The sequence below is a fragment of the Tiliqua scincoides genome, chromosome 3 (genome assembly GCF_035046505.1).
Source record: "Tiliqua scincoides isolate rTilSci1 chromosome 3, rTilSci1.hap2, whole genome shotgun sequence".
Classification (NCBI taxonomy): domain Eukaryota; kingdom Metazoa; phylum Chordata; class Lepidosauria; order Squamata; family Scincidae; genus Tiliqua; species Tiliqua scincoides.
The window spans coordinates 93,572,675-93,592,285 of record NC_089823.1 but is presented as its reverse complement, the minus strand read 5'-3'; the positions used below and the strand labels follow the sequence as shown (position 1 = coordinate 93,592,285).

The 19,611-nt window shown below is 41.6% G+C and overlaps 1 protein-coding gene across 1 annotated transcript in view; it reads right to left on the bottom strand.

Annotated features, from left to right (window-relative positions):
* Positions 1–584: 584 nt before the first annotated feature.
* Positions 585–19,611, bottom strand: part of LOC136645086 (pinopsin-like) — a 36,349-nt gene continuing 17,322 nt past the window's right edge. Inside the window, exons 4-5 of the mRNA XM_066621337.1 lie at positions 1,652–1,897; positions 585–644 (exon numbers count right to left, since the gene is read on the bottom strand). Coding sequence (XP_066477434.1) covers positions 585–644; positions 1,652–1,897 — 306 coding nt within the window. The remainder of the gene's footprint in view (positions 645–1,651; positions 1,898–19,611) is intronic.

The window sequence follows — 19,611 nt, the reverse complement described above, 5'->3', positions numbered from 1 at the left end:
CTTCCCACCTATTCAGGGTAAAGCATCATGCCTCTCTTCCACTGGGAGCACACCCTGCCCAGCAGCTCTGTACCCTGTATTTTCAGCTCTGTATTTTCAATGGTGGCTGAGCTAAGTGCTACATGACCCACCTGAAATTGGCTGTCCTGACTCACAGTTCAAGAAACGCCAAATTAACTGAACAGCTTCCTGTTAATTACCACTAAAACTTATTTACCAACTCAATCTGTGAGGTTATTAATGAATTCTAACCAAAATGTTATAGATTCAGGGCGCAATCCTATCCAATTTTCCAGTGCTGGTGCAGTTGTGCCAGTTTTATGTGCCTTCATACAGTTTTTCTTACATTTTAAATTATTTTGATTTTCACATGACCTTGATTTTGTTTTAATCCTCTTTTGTACAAGGGTGAGCAATGTTAAAAAAAGAAAAAAAGAAAATTGAGCGATGCACAAGTGACCTGAGAAACTATTGACCCAGAGGACTGGATTCTTGTGCTTGGTTTACAATTGTTGCAATGAAGAGTGAAGTCTAGAGGAAGATAATTCCTGCGAATGCATCTGAGGAAAGCAGTGGTAGCTCTGTCAAAGCTTCCCTCGTTTCTCCAGTTCTTTGAGGCTATGATTTTCATGCAGTCTTACAGACTGAAGGAAAGCCAGAGCACGACACAGAAAATGTACATCCACCTCAGTCCTTCCCAAATGCGCTGGGCACTTAACCAACTTCAGGGGCAGCTCAACAAGAAAGTAGAAAATGTTCTTACAGCTGAAGTTTCACATAGCTGCTTTTCATCAAAAGCACTGGATCCAGTACACAGATTCAAGGCCCAATCATGTCCAACTTTCCAGGACTGATGCATCCTACAGTGGAGGGGGGGGCGGTCACAGAGGCCTCCTCAAGGAAAGGGAACATTTGTTCCCTTTGTGGCACTAGCAGTGACCAGCATGAGCCCAGTTTCTGCCTTGCAAGTGTACCCACTTCCGACAGGCCCCTGTGGTTTTGCAAACACCATGGCAGACAACAAACCAACTGGCACCAGTTACTTGGCTGTTTGTTGGATAACTTGCAATGGCACAACAGCTCTGCTCAGACAAAATACTTGGTGGTCCCACCTGTGTGCCCCAGTTTGAAAAGCCCTGGGTTAGGGATTGGCAATTGCTTTCTATCTCATGACTCCTCAGGTATGGTAGTCATATCACTTCCCCATAATCTTCCTCCTCCTTTTCATTGGGGAGGGGGGGTTCTAATACACAAAAGTGGTGTTTATATACCATTTTCAACAAAAGTGGTATATAAATATAAATATAAGTGGTATATAAGTATACAGTTTTTCACAAAGCGGTTCCTAGAGCTGCCAAGACACAAGGCCGAACTAAGAGTGAGTGAACATTAAGCAGCCATTTTTACCTTCCTTTCTCTGTGCTGAACTTGTGCCTATCAAAGTAGGAAAATAATCAAAGGTATACTCTATAATCTCTCTTTAAATAAAACTGTCAAATTTTCAGTTCCAAAGACAACAATGTAGGACCAGACCCAACATTAGGTCGAGTTTGTGAATGCCATTAGGCTTGTGAATACCATTAGGAGGCTGTGGCAGCATAAAAGTCATTTTCAATGTACACAAAACAGTAAGGAATAATTCAACTCTAACTGTAGTTCTCACCTGCTTATTCATAAGGATGTAGATGATTGGATTGCAAACAGTACTGCTCTTTGCCAGGATGGATGGTATGACACTTGCTACCGGAGACACCGAGCCTGGCCTACCAAAGGTTGCAAGCAGTGCTACAACTCCATAGGGCAGCCAACAAATCAGGTAACAGATGACTGTTGTGATCACCATGAACAGTACGTGGAATTCTCGTTTACGGGCAGTCGTTTTCCGCATTTTCCCAACCTGGTAAAAGTTACATAACATCTTAGAATTAATAGGTTACTTGTATGTACTGTTTAAATGGTTTAAATTTAATACAGATTAAATGGTCAAGTAGGTATTACAAGAGAAAAAGCTAAAGGCACAAGATGTAGTTAAGGTGCCTGAAGTTGAAATGAAGTGAAGCTGACCTTGCAAACTGCTTGAATGGAAGAATGACCAGACATGAACTGCTTTTGGTCATGCACAGAAAGTAGCATTCTTCTGGCATTTGTCAATACCCCACAATACGGGATAGCAGCTTAAAGCATAGCTTACTTAAATATATCCTACTGCCTTTTGCTCCAGGACTGGTGGTCTTTTTCTGTGTTATCTGAGACAGTACACCTCCAAACTCAACCAGGCAGCTCTGTCTCATTAATAGATTGTTCATATCAAACCCTAGCTGTTCTTTAAGCTGAATGTTCTGCTAAAAGACACCCAAGCAGGGACAGGATATTCACAAATTTGGAGTGAAGCACATTTGAATAGTTTCTAAATGTAGGCCATATGAGAATTTATGACTGTGAGATAAGATAATTCATCCCTTGTAGCAATCCCCATAATATCTCATCCTCTTGAAAGGTCACCCTGAAAACCAGAACTAAATATGTTCCAAATACCACTTTCATTTCATTTTATTGAACAGCTTTTGCTGATCAGAAGCTATAACTCAAACATAAATGACCTCGGCCACCCTTCACACAAACACCCTGATTTTCTTGACAAGTTTATTCAGTCATAATCTCAAATACAGCCCCCAGCACTTTCACTTTTCTTTTTTCATTCACTTCACACCCTTTCCAGATCATCTGAAATGTCACAAATGCCACGTGAAGAACTACACTAGCCTATTTGTACAGTACCTACAGTATCAATGCCAGTAACAAGTTTTGCTCAGGCTGAAAAAGACAAGTGCGATTTCTGGTGCTGTGGGATGTTTTTGTTTTGCCACTGCTGTTTTTTTTTTGTTTTTTTTTTAAATCTGTCTTTATATGTTGCTGGTTTAACTTTGTATTTTTAACTTTATACTTTTTTCTAAATTACATGCGTTCCTTGATATCAGCAGGGGTTCCATTCCTGAAACAGGGAAACAGGGAAACAGAAACAGGGCTCTTCTGAGTCCTGCAAAGGCCATGTGTGTCCTCCCGTGGCCTCTGCAGCTTTCAGAATGGCCGTTTAGGCTGAAAAAACTGAGGGCTTCCTAAGCCCTCATAATGCCTTTTAAAGGCATAAAAAAAGTCAGTTTTACAAAAAAAACAAAAAACAAAACTGGACGTAGCAGTTTTTCAGCTACTGGAAGTTTTCAGTTTTTCATGTGTAAGTTCTGCTGCTGTAAAATGGCTGACGATGGAGTATGGAGTGCTCCATCGGTGGTCATTTTGTGCACACTGCTACAGGAGACATCATCGTTGGCATCCTTCAGTCTCGGAAGACTCTGGTATCGTGCTCTGAAAAGTGGTTCTGGAACAGCGTCTAGTGTGGCTGAAAAGGCCAATTTGGGAGTGAGAATCCCTTCCACATTGGGAGCAAATGTGGTCTGTCCCTGGACTGTCTCCCTGGCTACGGGCCTTCCTTCTTTGCCTCTTTGCCTCAGTCTGATGGCCAAATGTCTCTTCAAACTGGGAGAGGCCATGCTGCACAGCCCGCCTCCAAGCAGGACGCTCAGTGGTCAAGGTTTCCCACCTGTTGAGGTCCATTCCTAAGGCCTTCAGATCCCTCTTGCAGACATCTTTGTATTGCAGCTGTGGTCTACCTGTAGGGTGCTTTCCCTGCATGAGTTCTCCATAGAGGAGATCCTTTGGGACCCGGCCATCGCCCATGATAGGAGACAGCAGCACCACAATCCCACCACCGGTCCCTACCATGCCTGCTGGAACAGGTAAGGCAGCCAAGGGGGTAGATGGGGAGGAGGCAAAACTGAATGGGGAGGAAGGAGGAATGGGGGTAGGAGCCAGTGGCAATGGTATGCACCGGATCCTATCCCCTCCTTTTTGAGGTTGCCTATCCCTTTCTTCTCCTCGGTCCTGTGCCAGTTCATTCATGGTTGCTCATCACTCACCCATTGGAGGGATAATTTCCATGCCTCCCAATGTGCCCCCCTCCATTGGATATAGTGCATGCTCCCTGGACCACTTCTCAGTCATGGACAGGTGGATGGACTTGATTCGCACAGTGCTGGTGCTTTCTTTCTGGCCCTTTTATCTGTAAGGGCCAGGCATTGCCCACAGTGGCAGCGGCAGTACACACCCTCGGTTAAGCTTTTTGAGTTGATGCACATGATACAAGTCATGAGAGTGTTTGTGTTCTATAATTGCTAAGTCTTCAAAATTCGGTTATAGCAGCTTTATTGCAAAGCCCGATTATTGTGCCACATAGTATTTTTCTGGCTCCAAGGCCAGTGGCTGAAGATTATAGTGACCCCCAAATGTAGAAGTTGGTCATCATTGATTTGAGTCATAGTTAAAAGTAAAAAATAAAAAGGAAAAACAAGGGTCCAATTCATATGTTCATAATGTGCCATGTGACCCTAAGACTGCTCATGACTTTGGCTAGTTCCTGAAGCTGCACTATCCTGAAGTGATAACAGCCTCTAGATGAGAAGAATTCCTAGTTTCACTCTCTGTTCAATCAAGATTCATAAATATGAAACAAAAAGCAATGAGTTTATTTCAAGCTGGATTCATTGAGTTTTGCACTGACTGAAAACAAAACTCTGTATGGGGGATGTCAATAATCCCAATTTACTTACCCCTCCTTCCAGAATTCACATCCAACCAAGTGATTACCTGCAATATTGCCAGTACTGCAGAACAGTTGAGCTTATAAGATATTCATTTTCCCTCTAAGAGCACTGCATTTTCTAATGCAAAAATGCCGAACAGAGAAGTATCCACACTTCTTGGTTGCACTAGGGAGCACAATACTGAAAAAATAGAAGGCTAGCAAAGTTGCTGGTGGTGCTTTTGGTTTCTGAATTGATCTATGATGGACAAAAGCGGTTGCCCCTCCCTTTTGTTCATGTTGGTGAACCCAGGAGGAACCACTATGTGACTCAGCATTGGTCACAACCTCACTATCAGGTATGAATAGATTCTAGCAGAAGCACCACAGGAGACAGAGAGGAAAACAGTCTCCACAACAGGCTTCAGTTCAGCTGCTGAACCATTTGCCAACTTTCAATTGTTAGCAGCAGTCAGGTTAAATCCAGTATCGCTGGTCCCCTTAGATGCACAACTGGTGAGAGAGTTCATTGCTCAGACACAATTCCCTTTAGAACCACCCAGAATGTTTAATTTGCCTTGAAGAACAATAAAAATCCACTTATTTCACAAATAAACTAGATGCAGACGTGCCTGCAGAGAAACGTGTGATGTCCCAATGCTGAGGATTCTGTCAGAACACATTCGTCCGACCATCCTCAAGAACCACTGAAGTTCCTTACAAGTGTCTCTTTCCAGCAAGGATTAATTGCCAAGTGAGATTAGACAAGGCACTTCACATACAAGCACATGCAATTCTTTGGCACTTCTTTGTCTACAAGGAAGCAGTGTTTTCCTCTAAGGTAAGCAAAGACTTTTGCAGATGTACCCAACATATGCTCGGAGTAAGGCAACCCTAGATTCTTTTTGACATATGAAAATATTACAATGAGTGTCAAAGGACTATAAATTGAGCAACATAGAGAGGAGTTCTAAGTCATCAAGGTCCTGTTCAGATAGCTTGAAAAACCTGCAATGGAAGGTACTACTATTATAAAAGTTTCAGACAATGTGAATGAAATTTTTTCAGGCATGATGGCCAACATGAACTGTTAGCTATCAGCTTTGCCTATCTCAAGTAGCATAACTGTCAAGTCACACAAAGAAACTGTGTCCATGTAAAGCAAATATTTTGAATGTTAACCAGCAATTAATATGTTCAAGAACAGGAGTATCAAACTCCTTTTCCACAGCTGACTGAATTGCATTCATGGCACATGCTAAGGGCCAGAAGTGAAGTCATTAAGCAGGAACTGACATTATTAAGCAGATGATGACATTATTAAGCATAAGAACATAAGAACATAAGAACAGCCCCACTGGATCAGGCCATAGGCCCATCTAGTCCAGCTTCCTGTATCTCACAGCGGCCCACCAAATGCCCCAGGGAGCACACCAGATAACAAGAGACCTCATCCTGGTGCTCTCCCCTACATCTGGCATTCTGACTTAACCCATTCCTAAAACCAGGAGGTTGCGCATACACATCATGGCTTGTACCCCATAATGGATTTTTCCTCCAGAAACTCGTCCAATCCCCTTTTAAAGGCGTCTAGGCTAGACGCCAGCACCACATCCTGTGGCAAGGAGTTCCACAGACCGACCACGCGCTGAGTAAAGAAATATTTTCTTTTGTCTGTCCTAACCCGCCCAACACTCAATTTTAGTGGATGTCCCCTGGTTCTGGTATTATGTGAGAGTGTAAAGAGCATCTCCCTATCCACTCTGTCCATCCCCTGCATAATTTTGTATGTCTCAATCATGTCCCCCCTCAAGCGTCTCTTTTCTAGGCTGAAGAGGCCCAAACGCCGTAGCCTTTCCTCATAAGGAAGGTGCCCCAGCCCCGTAATCATCTTAGTCGCTCTCTTTTGCACCTTTTCCATTTCCACTATGTCTTTTTTGAGATGCGGCGACCAGAACTGGACACAATACTCCAGGTGTGGCCTTACCATAGATTTGTACGGCATTATAATACTAACCGTTTTGTTCTCAATACCCTTCCTAATGATCCCAAGCATAGAATTGGCCTTCTTCACTGCCGCCGCACATTGGGTCGACACTTTCATCGACCTGTCCACCACCACCCCAAGATCTCTCTCCTGATCTGTCACAGACAGCTCAGAACCCATCAGCCTATATCTAAAGTTTTGATTTTTTGCCCCAATGTGCATGACTTTACACTTACCGACATTGAAGCGCATCTGCCATTTTGCTGCCCATTCTGCTAGTCTGGAGAGATCCTTCTGGAGCTCCTCACAATCACTTCTGGTCTTTACCACTCAGAAAAGTTTGGTGTCATCTGCAAACTTAGCCACTTCACTGCTCAACCCTGTCTCCAGGTCATTTATGAAGAGGTTGAAAAGCACCGGTCCCAGGACAGATCCTTGGGGCACACCGCTTTTCACCTCTCTCCATTGTGAAAATTGCCCATTGACACCCACTCTCTGCTTCCTGGCCTCCAACCAGTTCTCAATCCACGAGAGGACCTGTCCTCTAATTCCCTGACTGTGGAGTTTTTTCAGTAGCCTTTGGTGAGGGACCGTGTCAAACGCCTTCTGAAAGTCCAGATATATAATGTCCACGGGTTCTCCCGCATCCACATGCCTGTTGACCTTTTCAAAGAATTCTATAAGGTTTGTGAGGCAAGACTTACCCTTACAGAAGCCATGCTGACTCTCCCTCAGCAAGGCCTGTTCGTCTATGTGTTTTGAGATCCTATCTTTGATGAGGCATTCCACCATCTTACCCGGTATAGATGTTAGGCTGACCGGCCTATAGTTTCCCGGGTCCCCCCCAAGCAGATGATGACCAGAAATAAGCACTTGATTCTCACTTAGGAAGGGCCCAATCCTAAAGAGGACATCCACTAAAATTGAGTGTTGGGCGGGTTAGGACAGACAAAAGAAAATATTTCTTTACTCAGCGCGTGGTCAGTCTGTGGAACTCCTTGCCACAGGATGTGGTGCTGGCGTCTAGCCTAGACGCCTTTAAAAGGGGATTGGACAAGTTTCTGGAGGAAAAATCCATTATGGGGTACAAGCCATGATGTGTATGCGCAACCTCCTGATTTTAGGAATGGGTTAAGTCAGAATGCCAGATGTAGGGGAGAGCACCAGGATGAGGTCTCTTGTTATCTGGTGTGCTCCCTGGGGCATTTGGTGGGCCGCTGTGAGATACAGGAAGCTGGACTAGATGGGCCTATGGCCTGATCCAGTGGGGCTGTTCTTATGTTCTTATGCTGGCTTACCACTGGCACACATTGTCGCAAACATGCCATAAGGCACATTTGCAGGCCCTAGCGCCGGTGGAGCACCAGTGCTAGCCCAGCACTGGGCTAGGGAGTTCTGCCGTTCAGCTGTCGTGCAGACTGCTGGACAGCAGAGAGGTCGGTGGGAGCGTGGCGAAGGCAGGGAGGAGGCATTCTGGGGCGGGGGACAGAGGGAGGGCGGGGAGGAAATATGCCAGGGGAGAGAACAGGGCAGGAGGGAGGCAGGACTGCCCAATATGGAGGCTCTAAATTTTACGCCAAGCCTTGGGTCATCGTAGAATCAAGTAGCCCCATTGAGGAGTTACACGCTTTACCTGGGGGAAGGGGACAAAAGTCCCCTTCTCCCGAGGAGGTGGTGGCGGCTGCCTGGGGTGTGCTGGATGCAGCAGCAGCCATTTTGGTGCCACTGGGCTGGAACTCATTAACTGCAAATGACAGAAAATATGCAAAAGTTGATAATCTTTTAAAGATATAGGAAAGTCCAATTATTATGCAGACCACCCTTTCAGCAGTACTACCTGCTGGGAAACTAACAGCATAACCCAATAACTGCTTATTCAGTAAGTCCTGTTGTGTTCAAGGGGACGAACAGCCCAATCCTAAGCCCCAGGGCCACTTTAAAGAACAGCAGCACCAAAATGGCCACTGCTGTATCCTTTTTAAAAATTTATTTATTTATTTATTTTATTTAACACACACACAAACATACAACATACATTTAGGAATGCTAAATACCATTACTAATTAATCATACTATATCTCCTAATCTACTTACTCATCTATTTCTACCTCTTATTGATTTATCCATTTATTTATATATTATACAATAAATTTTCCCTAATGCCCTATACCAGGCATGTCCAACTTCAAACAGGTCATGATCTACTTTTTCCGGCCAAAAGTGCCGGTGATCTACCACCATGAAAATTAAGTTTCAAATTAAATTTTAATCCAATAAAGTTGGAGGATCCCCCCCCATTTTTAATGAACCCTCTGTCATTTACTTGGATGTGATCAGCTGTTAAGCAAATTAAGCAAAAACAAAACAGGGAGACGAAGATCCAGTAAGAACTGCGAGGGGAAATGGAAAGTACATTTTTTCTTAAAGTTTTATTGAGTAATAACTTTTTTTAACTGTCTTAATAACTTCCTTTAACTTTTATTGAGTAATTTGTGTTAAATTTAGGTCGAGTATTGATCCAGGCTGATCTTGCACAATCTTTAATATTTTGCTCTTGCTCTGAGGCGTCTGAGCCTGCATTTCATCCACCAGCTTTTTGAAGTTGGGTGAATATTGCGCGAGGGCCAGTCTCAGGGAATCCTGGAGATGTTCCTCTGCCACGTTGGAACGTTGTGTACTCTTTGTCATTTTCAGATGGGAAAACGCAGATTCACACAAATAAGTTGAACCGAAACAGGAGTGTACAGCTTAACTGCATCTTCTCAAGTTGGGAAATTTGTCTCTAGGCACTAGGTTCCAAAACAATTCTTGCTCAGCACGGGTCTTGAGAAAAATGTCATTTTTAAGGGTTAATATTTCGTTTTCAAGAGATGGCTTGTTCAATGGGTAATTTTTACTGATAGCAGCTACCGTTTCTTTAATGTCCGCATCTACTCTGAATGGGTATGACAAGTACTCCACAACTGTTCCAATTTTTTGGAAGTCACAGAATCTATTTTCGAATTCCTGGATAACAGAACAGATTTCTGTCACATACTTCTTGTTCTGAAAAACAAAATTTGGATATTGTCCCAGATGGTCCTGTGTATTAGGAAAATGATCAAAAGTGTTGTTTGCAAGGTCAGGCATAATTAGCTCAAATTTGTTCTTGCAGAATGAAACTGTACTCATCATCTTGCCAATGCATTTGTTTTTACCTTGTAGTTCAAGGTTCATATCACTTAGTTCGCCTGTAAAGTCAGCGAGAAATGCCAGATCACATAACCACTCCTCATCTTCCAACTGTGCTTGGTCATCTCCCCTTTCCTTCAAAAAACTTCTTATTTCATTCAGCAAATCATGAAATCTTTGCAGAAATTTGTGCCTACTTAGCCACCTTACATCTGTGTGCAAAATGATTTCCGCTGCCCCTTCATCAAGAGTAAGATTGAAAAGCCGTCTTTGAAGTGATCTTCCACAAACTGAATTTACAATTTTGAAAGTGATGTCCATGACAGTCTTTGCATTCAGTCTCTTGCTTGCCAAAGCATGCTGGTGAATGATGCAGTGGTAAGGAAGGAAATCTGGGAAGTCGTCATGCTGTCTACAGAGGGCTATGAAACCGTTAACCTCACCTGTCATTGCTCTTGCTCCATCAGTAGTGATGGAAACAAGTCTATGCAATGGAAGATTACACTTTGTCACAAAAGAATGGAAAGAACTGAATATTTCCAGACCCTTTTAGTTCTCCCTTTTAAAGCAATCATTTCAAGTAGTTCTTCTTTAACACTGAAGTCTTCGAAAACCATCCGGATAAAGACTAGTAACTGGGCTATGTCTCTTATGTCTGCAGACTCATCCAGTTGGAGTGAGAAAGCAACACAATTTGAAACATCCTCCAACAATTGTTCAGTTGTGTCTCCACACATCTTTTCTATTCCCTGCACGATGGTGTTTCTTGACAATTGTACATCTTGAATAGCAGCTATGATCTCTTTCTTATTTTTAAATCCTTCAAAAAGATTGTCAGCTGCTTCCAGAAAACAATCTTTTACAAATTCCCCTTCAGTGAAAGGTTTGCATTTGTTTGTGATCAGGTTGCTGACCTTGAAGGATGCTATGGTTGCATTGACTGCATTATTGCTATGCAGAGCCTTACAATGACATTCCAGATTACCCTTTTTGGGCAAGGATACTGGGGCGTTAGACAACAACACTTGTCTTTCACCATGATGAAGAATGTAGTAAATATACATGCACAGGCACTAAAAGTTTAAGATGTCTTAGCATATTTGGCATCAAGGACAGTCAGGCACGCCTGCGCTGTTGAGCACACTCAACCAACCTTGAAAATATGTTGGGTCACTGAACTCTGTGCCTGTGAGCAGAAGAGGTTGTGAAGGAGAAGTCATATCTAGGAATGTGTTTGCGGTTACGCTAGAACTAGCTAGTAGGCAGCCGGTATGAAAGGTAGCATCCTGGTGGAAATTTCCCAACTACGTAACCTTATATCATGTGTTTTGAGACTGAATAAAAAGCTGGGTCAGGAGCCGGGAGACAGCACTTCAATTCTCCCTTGATTTTCATTCCTGCTCCTGCTTCCAGCACTTTCAACCTCTCTGAAACCTGTGTCTGTTGCCTAATTCTTGCTATGGCTTCTCTGCCACACCAACGCAGCATCTCAGGCTGCTCCTCAAGTAGCACCAAAATGCTACATCTGGCGCCTCGAACAGGGACCTCTAATCCTGGGACAGGGACCTCTAATCCTAGGACAGAGACTCTCTGCAACAATCAGGTGCAGTAGACAGGCTGTCTTGTTTAAGTAACATACAGCAGATTCAAACAGCTTGTCCGCTGGCTACCTCCCACCTATTGCTTTGACTTTCTATTGCTCTAGCCTCACTCTTACAGCCTTGTGTGTTTTCTAAGCGGCCTTGCGTCGCGACCTTTGGATTTCTTTTGTCTCTCTGACTTCTCACTGCATTTGCTTTTACAGGCATCCTGACTTTGAGGTCTATTTGCTTCTCAGCAACTTTGTGGCTATGCTAGGTGCCCAGACGTGGGCCAGCCAAGTATGGCAGACAAACTGCTTTGCTCTCTGCTATATTCAGCAACCTGTTATAGGCTGCTCCCATTCATTGTTTCATCTGAACCTGGGAACAACAGGGACCCTCTGCAACTTCTAGCCCTGGCACAGGAACCCTTGCTTTTTCTTATTTCTAACAGCCTGACTTTCTTTGTTGTTCCCCATTCGCTGCTACATCTAGCACAGCAAATGGGGACCCTTTCTTGCTCTGGCTTCTGCACCACATCAAGCAGTCCTTGACTTCCGGGGTCTCGGGCTGCTTCCCAGGTAGCATTACTGCTACATCTAGCGCAGCAGGCAGAGACTTTCTGCAATGAGCAAGTACAGTAGAGCCAGGTGGCCTTGATCACGCGGCCTGTCCTCTGCCTCCGAACTCATTGCCTTGACTTGCTCCAGTTCTAACTTTTAAACTCTCAGAGTGCTTCTGCCTTAGCACTCTCCCTCAGGCAACAAGGTACAGTCTTGTGTGTCTCCCATCAAGCACCAAGGCCTCAAAAGCCTTGGGTGCTTCCCAGAGCAGCATCTTGTGCTGCTGCATCAGGCGCGCAGCCCGTGGGGCCAAGAAAATTGCTTACTACGCCCGGCAAGGGTTAAAGAGCTCATTCATCTTTCGAGATCCCAATGGTAAGCATAAGTACTCAGGTAAGTATAAAAATAGTACAAGCCTTCAGCTACACACTTTATATAAAGTTGAGCACCTTGTTTCCTTCTAAGAGGTCACAGGTTTAATTTACCATCCAAACTTTCACTCTGCAGGCAGAGTGATTACAGCAGTTAGAGGAAATACAGTAATACATCTGTCCTCTTATCAGAAACTGTGCTTCTTAGCCCAAGCAACAGAGCAAGAGATTTAAAAGCACTCATCTGTGTTCCTCCAGGTGCTCTTTAAAAAACCCTTTTTGTTAGCTTGTATTTTCCCCCCCTCTGTACCAACTTAGTAAGAAAAGAACTCCACAGTAGGCAAGCGTGAGTAACACACAGCAAAGCCAAAACTAGACCTCCACAAGAACAACAAAAACAATGCCCTCGGTATTCCGAGAGAAGCACCTTTAAACGTGGTGCTTTGCAAACAGAACAAAAGAAACTCTTAAGTTATCCACAATTTTGTGTATTCATCTTATCAGAATAAAAACTATAATTTGCCATGTGGCACAACTCCACAGGCAATGTCCTGCCACTTACCTGGCTACCAGGTAGCCCAGATTAGGTGAAGCAATAGCCTCTGTCTAAAGAAAAATTGGAGGCATTGCAACCATTAATTTAAGAACAATTATAAGTCAAACATATTGTTCTTTTCATCAGTCCATAGAATATACCAATATTTGTCATAAGAAAAGAAATTTAGAAAATGGAGACTCTTATGATCTCCATGAAGTAAACAAATGAATCCAACCCATGGAACCACGTTAATTTGGCCTCCCAAATCCAAATTTAAATTTTATGATGTAAAATAACCCCATCTTGTGTTAATACTAGGTAAATCAAGCCTTGCAGCCATTTAATTATGAAGCAAGCCCTCAATTTTAAATCAAATAGCACAAACAAATATTCCCAAAAATTATAAGCTTGTCCTAATAATATAGGCAAGTCTTTAAAAAATAGCAAACTCCTTTTCATTCTGTGCCACAAAAAAGTATAGAAAGCACTTAAACATTCTGGCATCATTAATAGATGCCAAAAATTCACAAAGTATAGTAAATAAGCAGCCACCCTGCCAAAAAAGTCAAATGTAGTATACCAATGCTCCTAACTTTGCTAGGACAGACATCACTCCAATAGTTCAAACAGCAAGAACAACCCCCCACCATAAACAGCTTTTTTATATGCTGTTAGGTGAAGAAACATTTAACACAGCAAAACCACAAGCTTATTATCCTAACCATCAAACATACGTTTTATTTAAAACGTGATGCCACATTTTTAGCAGTCAGAAGCTCCTAAAGCGCATAGTTTTAACTACTGCACAAAATGCAGTATGGCTCCATAAGCATCAACCACCTTAAAGGAAGGACCAAAAGAATTATTAGCAAGGTTTTTTTTTTAAAATAAGTCTTAACAGCCCAACTTTGTTTTAGCCTCCTCTTTTTTGTGTACTAGGTCATCAGAACAAAAAACCATGATTTGCCCTGTGGTACAATGCCACAGGCAAGTCCTCAAAAAAAAAATCAATTCCCCTTGATTCTGTGCCTTTTAGAGGTACAGATTGCATTTAAAGTTTTTGGCATCACTAGTATATGCCAAAGACTTGTAAAATATAGTAAACCAGCTATCACCTTAAGAAAAATCTTATAATAAGAAGCCCTTAAGGCTAACCCCTAAGTTTTAATTCCTGCACCAAATGCAGGAGAGCCCTGTGAGTGCCAGTCACTTTAAGACCCCCAAAAAGCTGCAACAATAGCAACAGCACTGGCCTTTTAGTTTTGTCCAGTGCCTTTAAAAAACAGTCCCATTTTCCCATTAAAAATGTGAAAAGCACCAACAACCAATGATGAGCTATAAAACATGTTAAACAAACCATAGTCATTGTTTTTCAGGTTTTTTTTTATTCCACACCCTTTAAGACAGCAACCACCAGCCATTTTAAGTTTAGTAAGTTTCCATAAAAAAATTTCCCAAACTTTTTTCCCCATAAGTTGAAGCTACTATGATAGTTTTTAAACTTTCATAGTATCTCTCATTCCACATTTTTTAAAATTGTAGTTATTAACCATTTTATTTATTAGTAGCAGTCATTATAGCATTTAAAGTCATAAGTTATTAAGTTTTATGTTTTTAAATATTAAAAGCAAACCGAAAGTCACCAGCAGTTTGTTTAATTTAGCTGTAAACCAGTGTTCCCAAACATAGATAAGAAATTGTAAACAACCGTGAAAGTCTTGTTGTGTTTACAATCACAGAAGAAAAGAAAAAAAAATGCTCTGACAGTTTAAATTTTTCGGTTTGCAAACCTGTTAAGAATACATCTAAAGAAAACCATATCAGATCCCCCAGATCTGGTATAGAAAGATACCAGTCAATTTAGTTTTTTTATAGTTTAATGTATATGTATAAATAATTAGCAAATAGTAATATTTTAAGTTAATTGTAGTGGTTTAATTATATCAAAAAGTTCAAAGTTTAAGATTTCACCAAGAAAGCAAAAGCATGTAAGTTTTAGCAATAGTTATGTTGCCTGTTAAAGGTCAAAAGTAGGTTGTGTGATGGTTGTGAGAAATGAAGTCATGTGAGCAAAAGTGAAAGTGTAATTTCACTGTTGAAAGTATGTGATGTATAAAATTAAACAGAATTGTTTCCAATGAGAAATATATGTATTTCAAAGATAGCACCCCATATAAGAAAAATTAGTTTTTTTTTCCCCACTAAGACATACAAAGTGTATCTTTCAATTTTTTTTAAAAAGAATTAAAATGAGGGATATGACAATGATGTGTTTGTTTGTTTAATATTAGATGCAGAAAAGAAAAGCACCCCCCACAAAAAGGCACAGTATTGCCTTTTAGCCAAAAAATTAAGTAACTAACCCATATGTTTAGACAATTGTGAGACCCAAAAAAGGGACAAGCCCAAACCCCCATTAAGAATTTAGGGTAGGCTGTGTTGTTATTGTGTTTAATTCCACAGAAATGTTTTAGAGCCAACACAGTGTGTTCCATCAGCCAGGAGAACCAAGGCCTGAAAAGGAAAGAATCCAATTTCCAATTTCCAAATTTCCAGCTATAAAAACAAAACTCAAAACCAAACAACCCAGCAACAAGGCCTCAAGCCTTGATTACCTCCCATAACAGCAAGAGACAAGGGGGAGGCCTAAGCAAAGGGCCCATCCCACTTTGAGCATCATGGAAAGATTTAAAAAACATTGACATTTAAAAGTTTAAAAGCAATTGCTTGTTTTGATGACAAAAAGAACAAAAAATCTCTTCCAGACGTACAACCCGTGTGTTTTGCAAAAACATTTTTCCTGCATAACCAAATGGACAAAAACACCTTGGTACAGTCACATTTTCCAGCAGCAAAAGCCATAACAACTCTGTATACCCATGAAAACCAGTTTAATAATGTGTTATTATTTTCTGAAAAGTTTTGATATGTAAAAGTGAAACCTCCAATTGTATTTTAGCCAATTTAAGCAATGAAGCAAAATGTTGTGTTAGTTAACATGTAATGATGTTCCCCATTTAACCAACTGATTGAGTTTTAATGTATTCCTTTGTTGTGTCAAGTCATGCAATTTGTAATCCCATAGCGCAATTTAGAAAGAAAAAAAGGGTGAGATGTAGTAAATATACATGCACAGGCACTAAAGGTTTAAGATGTCTTAGCATATTTGGCATCAAGGACAGTCAGGCACGCCTGCGCAGTTGAGCACACTCAACCAACCTTGAAAATATGTTGGGTCATTGAACTCTGTGCCTGTGAGCAGAAGATGTTGTGAAGGAGAAGTCATATCTAGGAATGTGTTTGCGGTTACGCTAGAACTAGCTAGTAGGCAGTCGGTATGAAAGGTAGCATCCTGGTGGAAATTTCCCAACTACGTAACCTTATATCATGTGTTTTGAGACTGAATAAAAAGCTGGGTCAGGAGCCGGGAGACAGCACTTCACTTCTCCCTTGATTTTCATTCCTGCTCCTGCTTCCAGCCTCTCTCAACCTGTGTCTGTTGTCTAATTCTTGCTATGGCTTCTCTGCCACACCAATGCAGCATCTCAGGCTGCTCCTCAAGTAGCACCAAAATGCTACAAAGAAGTAGTCCATTTCCCATTCATCATGAAAGTGGTAGGTTTTGCTCTTCTTTGGAACACTCATCTTCGTTATACTGGGGTGGCTGGATGTAAGAAGGCCAAATCTGCTAAGTTAGTATAACACTGGCTGAATCTGGTCCAAAACTGTCACTGTCCCAAAGTATTAAAGATCAACAGGAACTGAAGACCTCTGGATGATGTGCAATACAAGGACTGGAGATGCCAAAACCACACATACAGTTCTAAAAGTAAAAATAAGAATTCATCATACTGGCACCAATATTCAAATACCACCAAACAATCATCAAAAAAACTCAAACACCTATCCAGCAAACCAGATAAAATCAAATACTGCCAAACAAGTTCAAATACCACCACACGCGATTTAATAAATTCTGCACACAGTGTAGAATCAACTCAAAGGCAAGGCAAAATAAAATTGCAGTGTAGACTCAAAGCAAAGGCTAGGCAAAATAAAATGGTTTGAACCAATTCGAAGGCAAGGCATAGGCAAGTTAGAACAAAATTGGAAAAGCCTGCCAAAATCACCAAATTCTTGACACTTTGTTGTGTCTGCCCGAAAACGTTTAATGAAAGCAAACTATAAAGCGACCAACGACCAGCACACGACACAACTAATACAGTAAGTGTATTCAGTTAAAGCCCAGGCAAATGGATATCGCCCAATATATAACACACTTCTAAGGGGTGTTGGGGCGGGGGCAGGAATGGGTGATTCTGAGAGGCAGGAGACCAGGTATGATGCCAGGCCTGTGGTGTCTTGTCGTGGGGCGTGGGCAGCGGCCCCCTGGATTACCCACAAACTATTGGCATGAAATCAACAAGCACCCCCAATACACCTGCAGGCAAGATTCCTGCAGGCAGGGAAAAAAGACAGGCAAAGGATCAGCAGCAGCGGCAAGCCCTCGGCAGACGACCTGCTGGCATGAGCTCTCTCCTAGCGATGGGGCAAGCTGCTGGAGAGATGGAGCCAAGTGGGGCTGGCAATCTACCTCTGACCCCTCCACGATCTACAGGTAGATCGCGATCTACCTGTTGGACGTGCCTACCCTATACTATATTTTCTAAATATTCACTTTTTACCAAGCGTAAACTAACTTCAATTGCTCATTAATATTAAAACAAAATAATCTAATTACCAAAATTATCCCTCAGCTATTTCAACTCCAATCTAATTCTCCAATCTAATTACACATTTTTCTTTGACATAATAACCACATATAAAACAATTCTTCCACACATTTACATTTCCAGCTATATATTTTTTAATACATTCTAATTCATAGTTATCAATTTCATACGTATTTTTTTTTCTTCAAATAAATTTGGGGTAAAGAAAATCCTCCAATTTTCTTTACCCCTCAGATTACGCCTCAGGGTTCTTTTTCTTTCTTACTTTCCATTTTTAACTCCTGTAATATCTGTAATAATTTATCTCTATAACAGAATCTGATAAATCCACACTTTCTTATATAGGGTGTGTTCATTCTTCCAGTTAACTGGGATATATTTTCTCCTTCTTGTTCCAACAAATTTTGTGATTTGTGCACTCCTGTTACTCTGTCCATCTTAATCTCCATGAGTGCCTCTTCTTTGTCCTGTTGATCATCCTGTTGATTTTCCTCCTTGTTTATCTTCTGCTTGTTTCTTCACATCTTCCAATTGTTTCTTACAGACATCTATCTGTTGGGAAAGAGTCTCCAGGCTGGCTTGAATCTGCAAGGACCAATTCAGCTGTTGTCGTTCGATAACAAACAATCTCTCTGTATTAATCAAGATTTTCTGTATCCACATTTCTGGAACAGAGTCCATTTTTCAATTTCTCTCTAGTCCACTAGATATCCACAACATATTATTCTCCTCACTTCCACCACGTCATTACTACTCTGCCATCTGCATTCCTTACATACCTCTTGCATATAACAGTCCATTGCGGTTAACGGAGAGAAAAACAAAATGAAAGAAAATAGTCTCACCGTCTTTGGTGCAGAGAAAACAAAGCTCTTTCAAATCTAATGAGAATTATATTTATATCCAATTATGCCCAAGAATAATTCTGGATTTTAGTTCACATCCAAGTTATAGTTGTAATTATAATCCACCACCAATTTATTCCACGACAGAGAAAAAGAGCACTTTCAACCTTCTTAAAAAGTCTCTCATTAATTCCTCCAATATATCCAGAGCTTTTAGCCAAATCAGTCAATCAGAGCCGGAGACAATATTAACACTTGCTTACCTTAAATTTCCAGCTTAAACTTTACACTTCATGCTTTTTTTCTCTCCTCCATACGGCATCTCAGCACGAAGTCAGCAGCTTAATTACAGATCACTGCACCTCCCCTAATACTGTCACAAACGGTTAGATTCCTCTGAGAAGAAAGTCCCCCTCCCCCCAGTCCCAGTTCAGTTTCAGTTTCCCAGATGCCTGCACCGATGAAGAACTTGTCTCTCCTAACAAAGATCTTCAGGTCCTCTTCAGACCTGCAGTATTTGGGGGAAAACAAACTGTCTCCCAGGAGCTCCTGGGGACATGTCTGTTTATCCACTGTTGGCTCCTCCTCCTCCCACCACTGCTGTAGCCTATGGGACTAGGGAAGCCCCAGAAGCCTCTTCAGGATAAAGGAACGAAGAGGCATTTAGTCTTTTCTAAAATGTAGTCTTTATGATTGCAAGTGGTAATCATCAGCTCTGAATTCTTTCTCATATAAAAGATGCCACATGATTCTGCTGAACTTATAGATCCATTACCTATCAATAAATGCAAAGTGTAAGCAATGATAGAATATATTTCAAGCTAGCAAAAGCATCTAAACCATACATTCTAATATTGCTACCACTGAGAATAAAGTCCAAGCAAATGTGCTTCCTTGTTCTTCTTTGGGTAGTTTCCTTTAACAGCATCTTTCTATTCCCTAAAATTCAGCAACCTTTATTAGCTCCCCAAGCAAACATTGTCTGCAACTGTATTGGAACCGTGGAAGATCTGGCAAGGAGGTAGAATGTGGTGTCTGCAGTGGCCCCTTTAAGAGTTAAGGCCTGGCCTTTCAGCAAAGGGTGTGCTGCACAGCTGCAGCCACTAGAGGCAATGAGATCCCTAATGATATAAGCAGCACCTGAGGCAGGAAGGGTTTGTGGGTTGTAGAAGGAGTGCAGGTTGGAG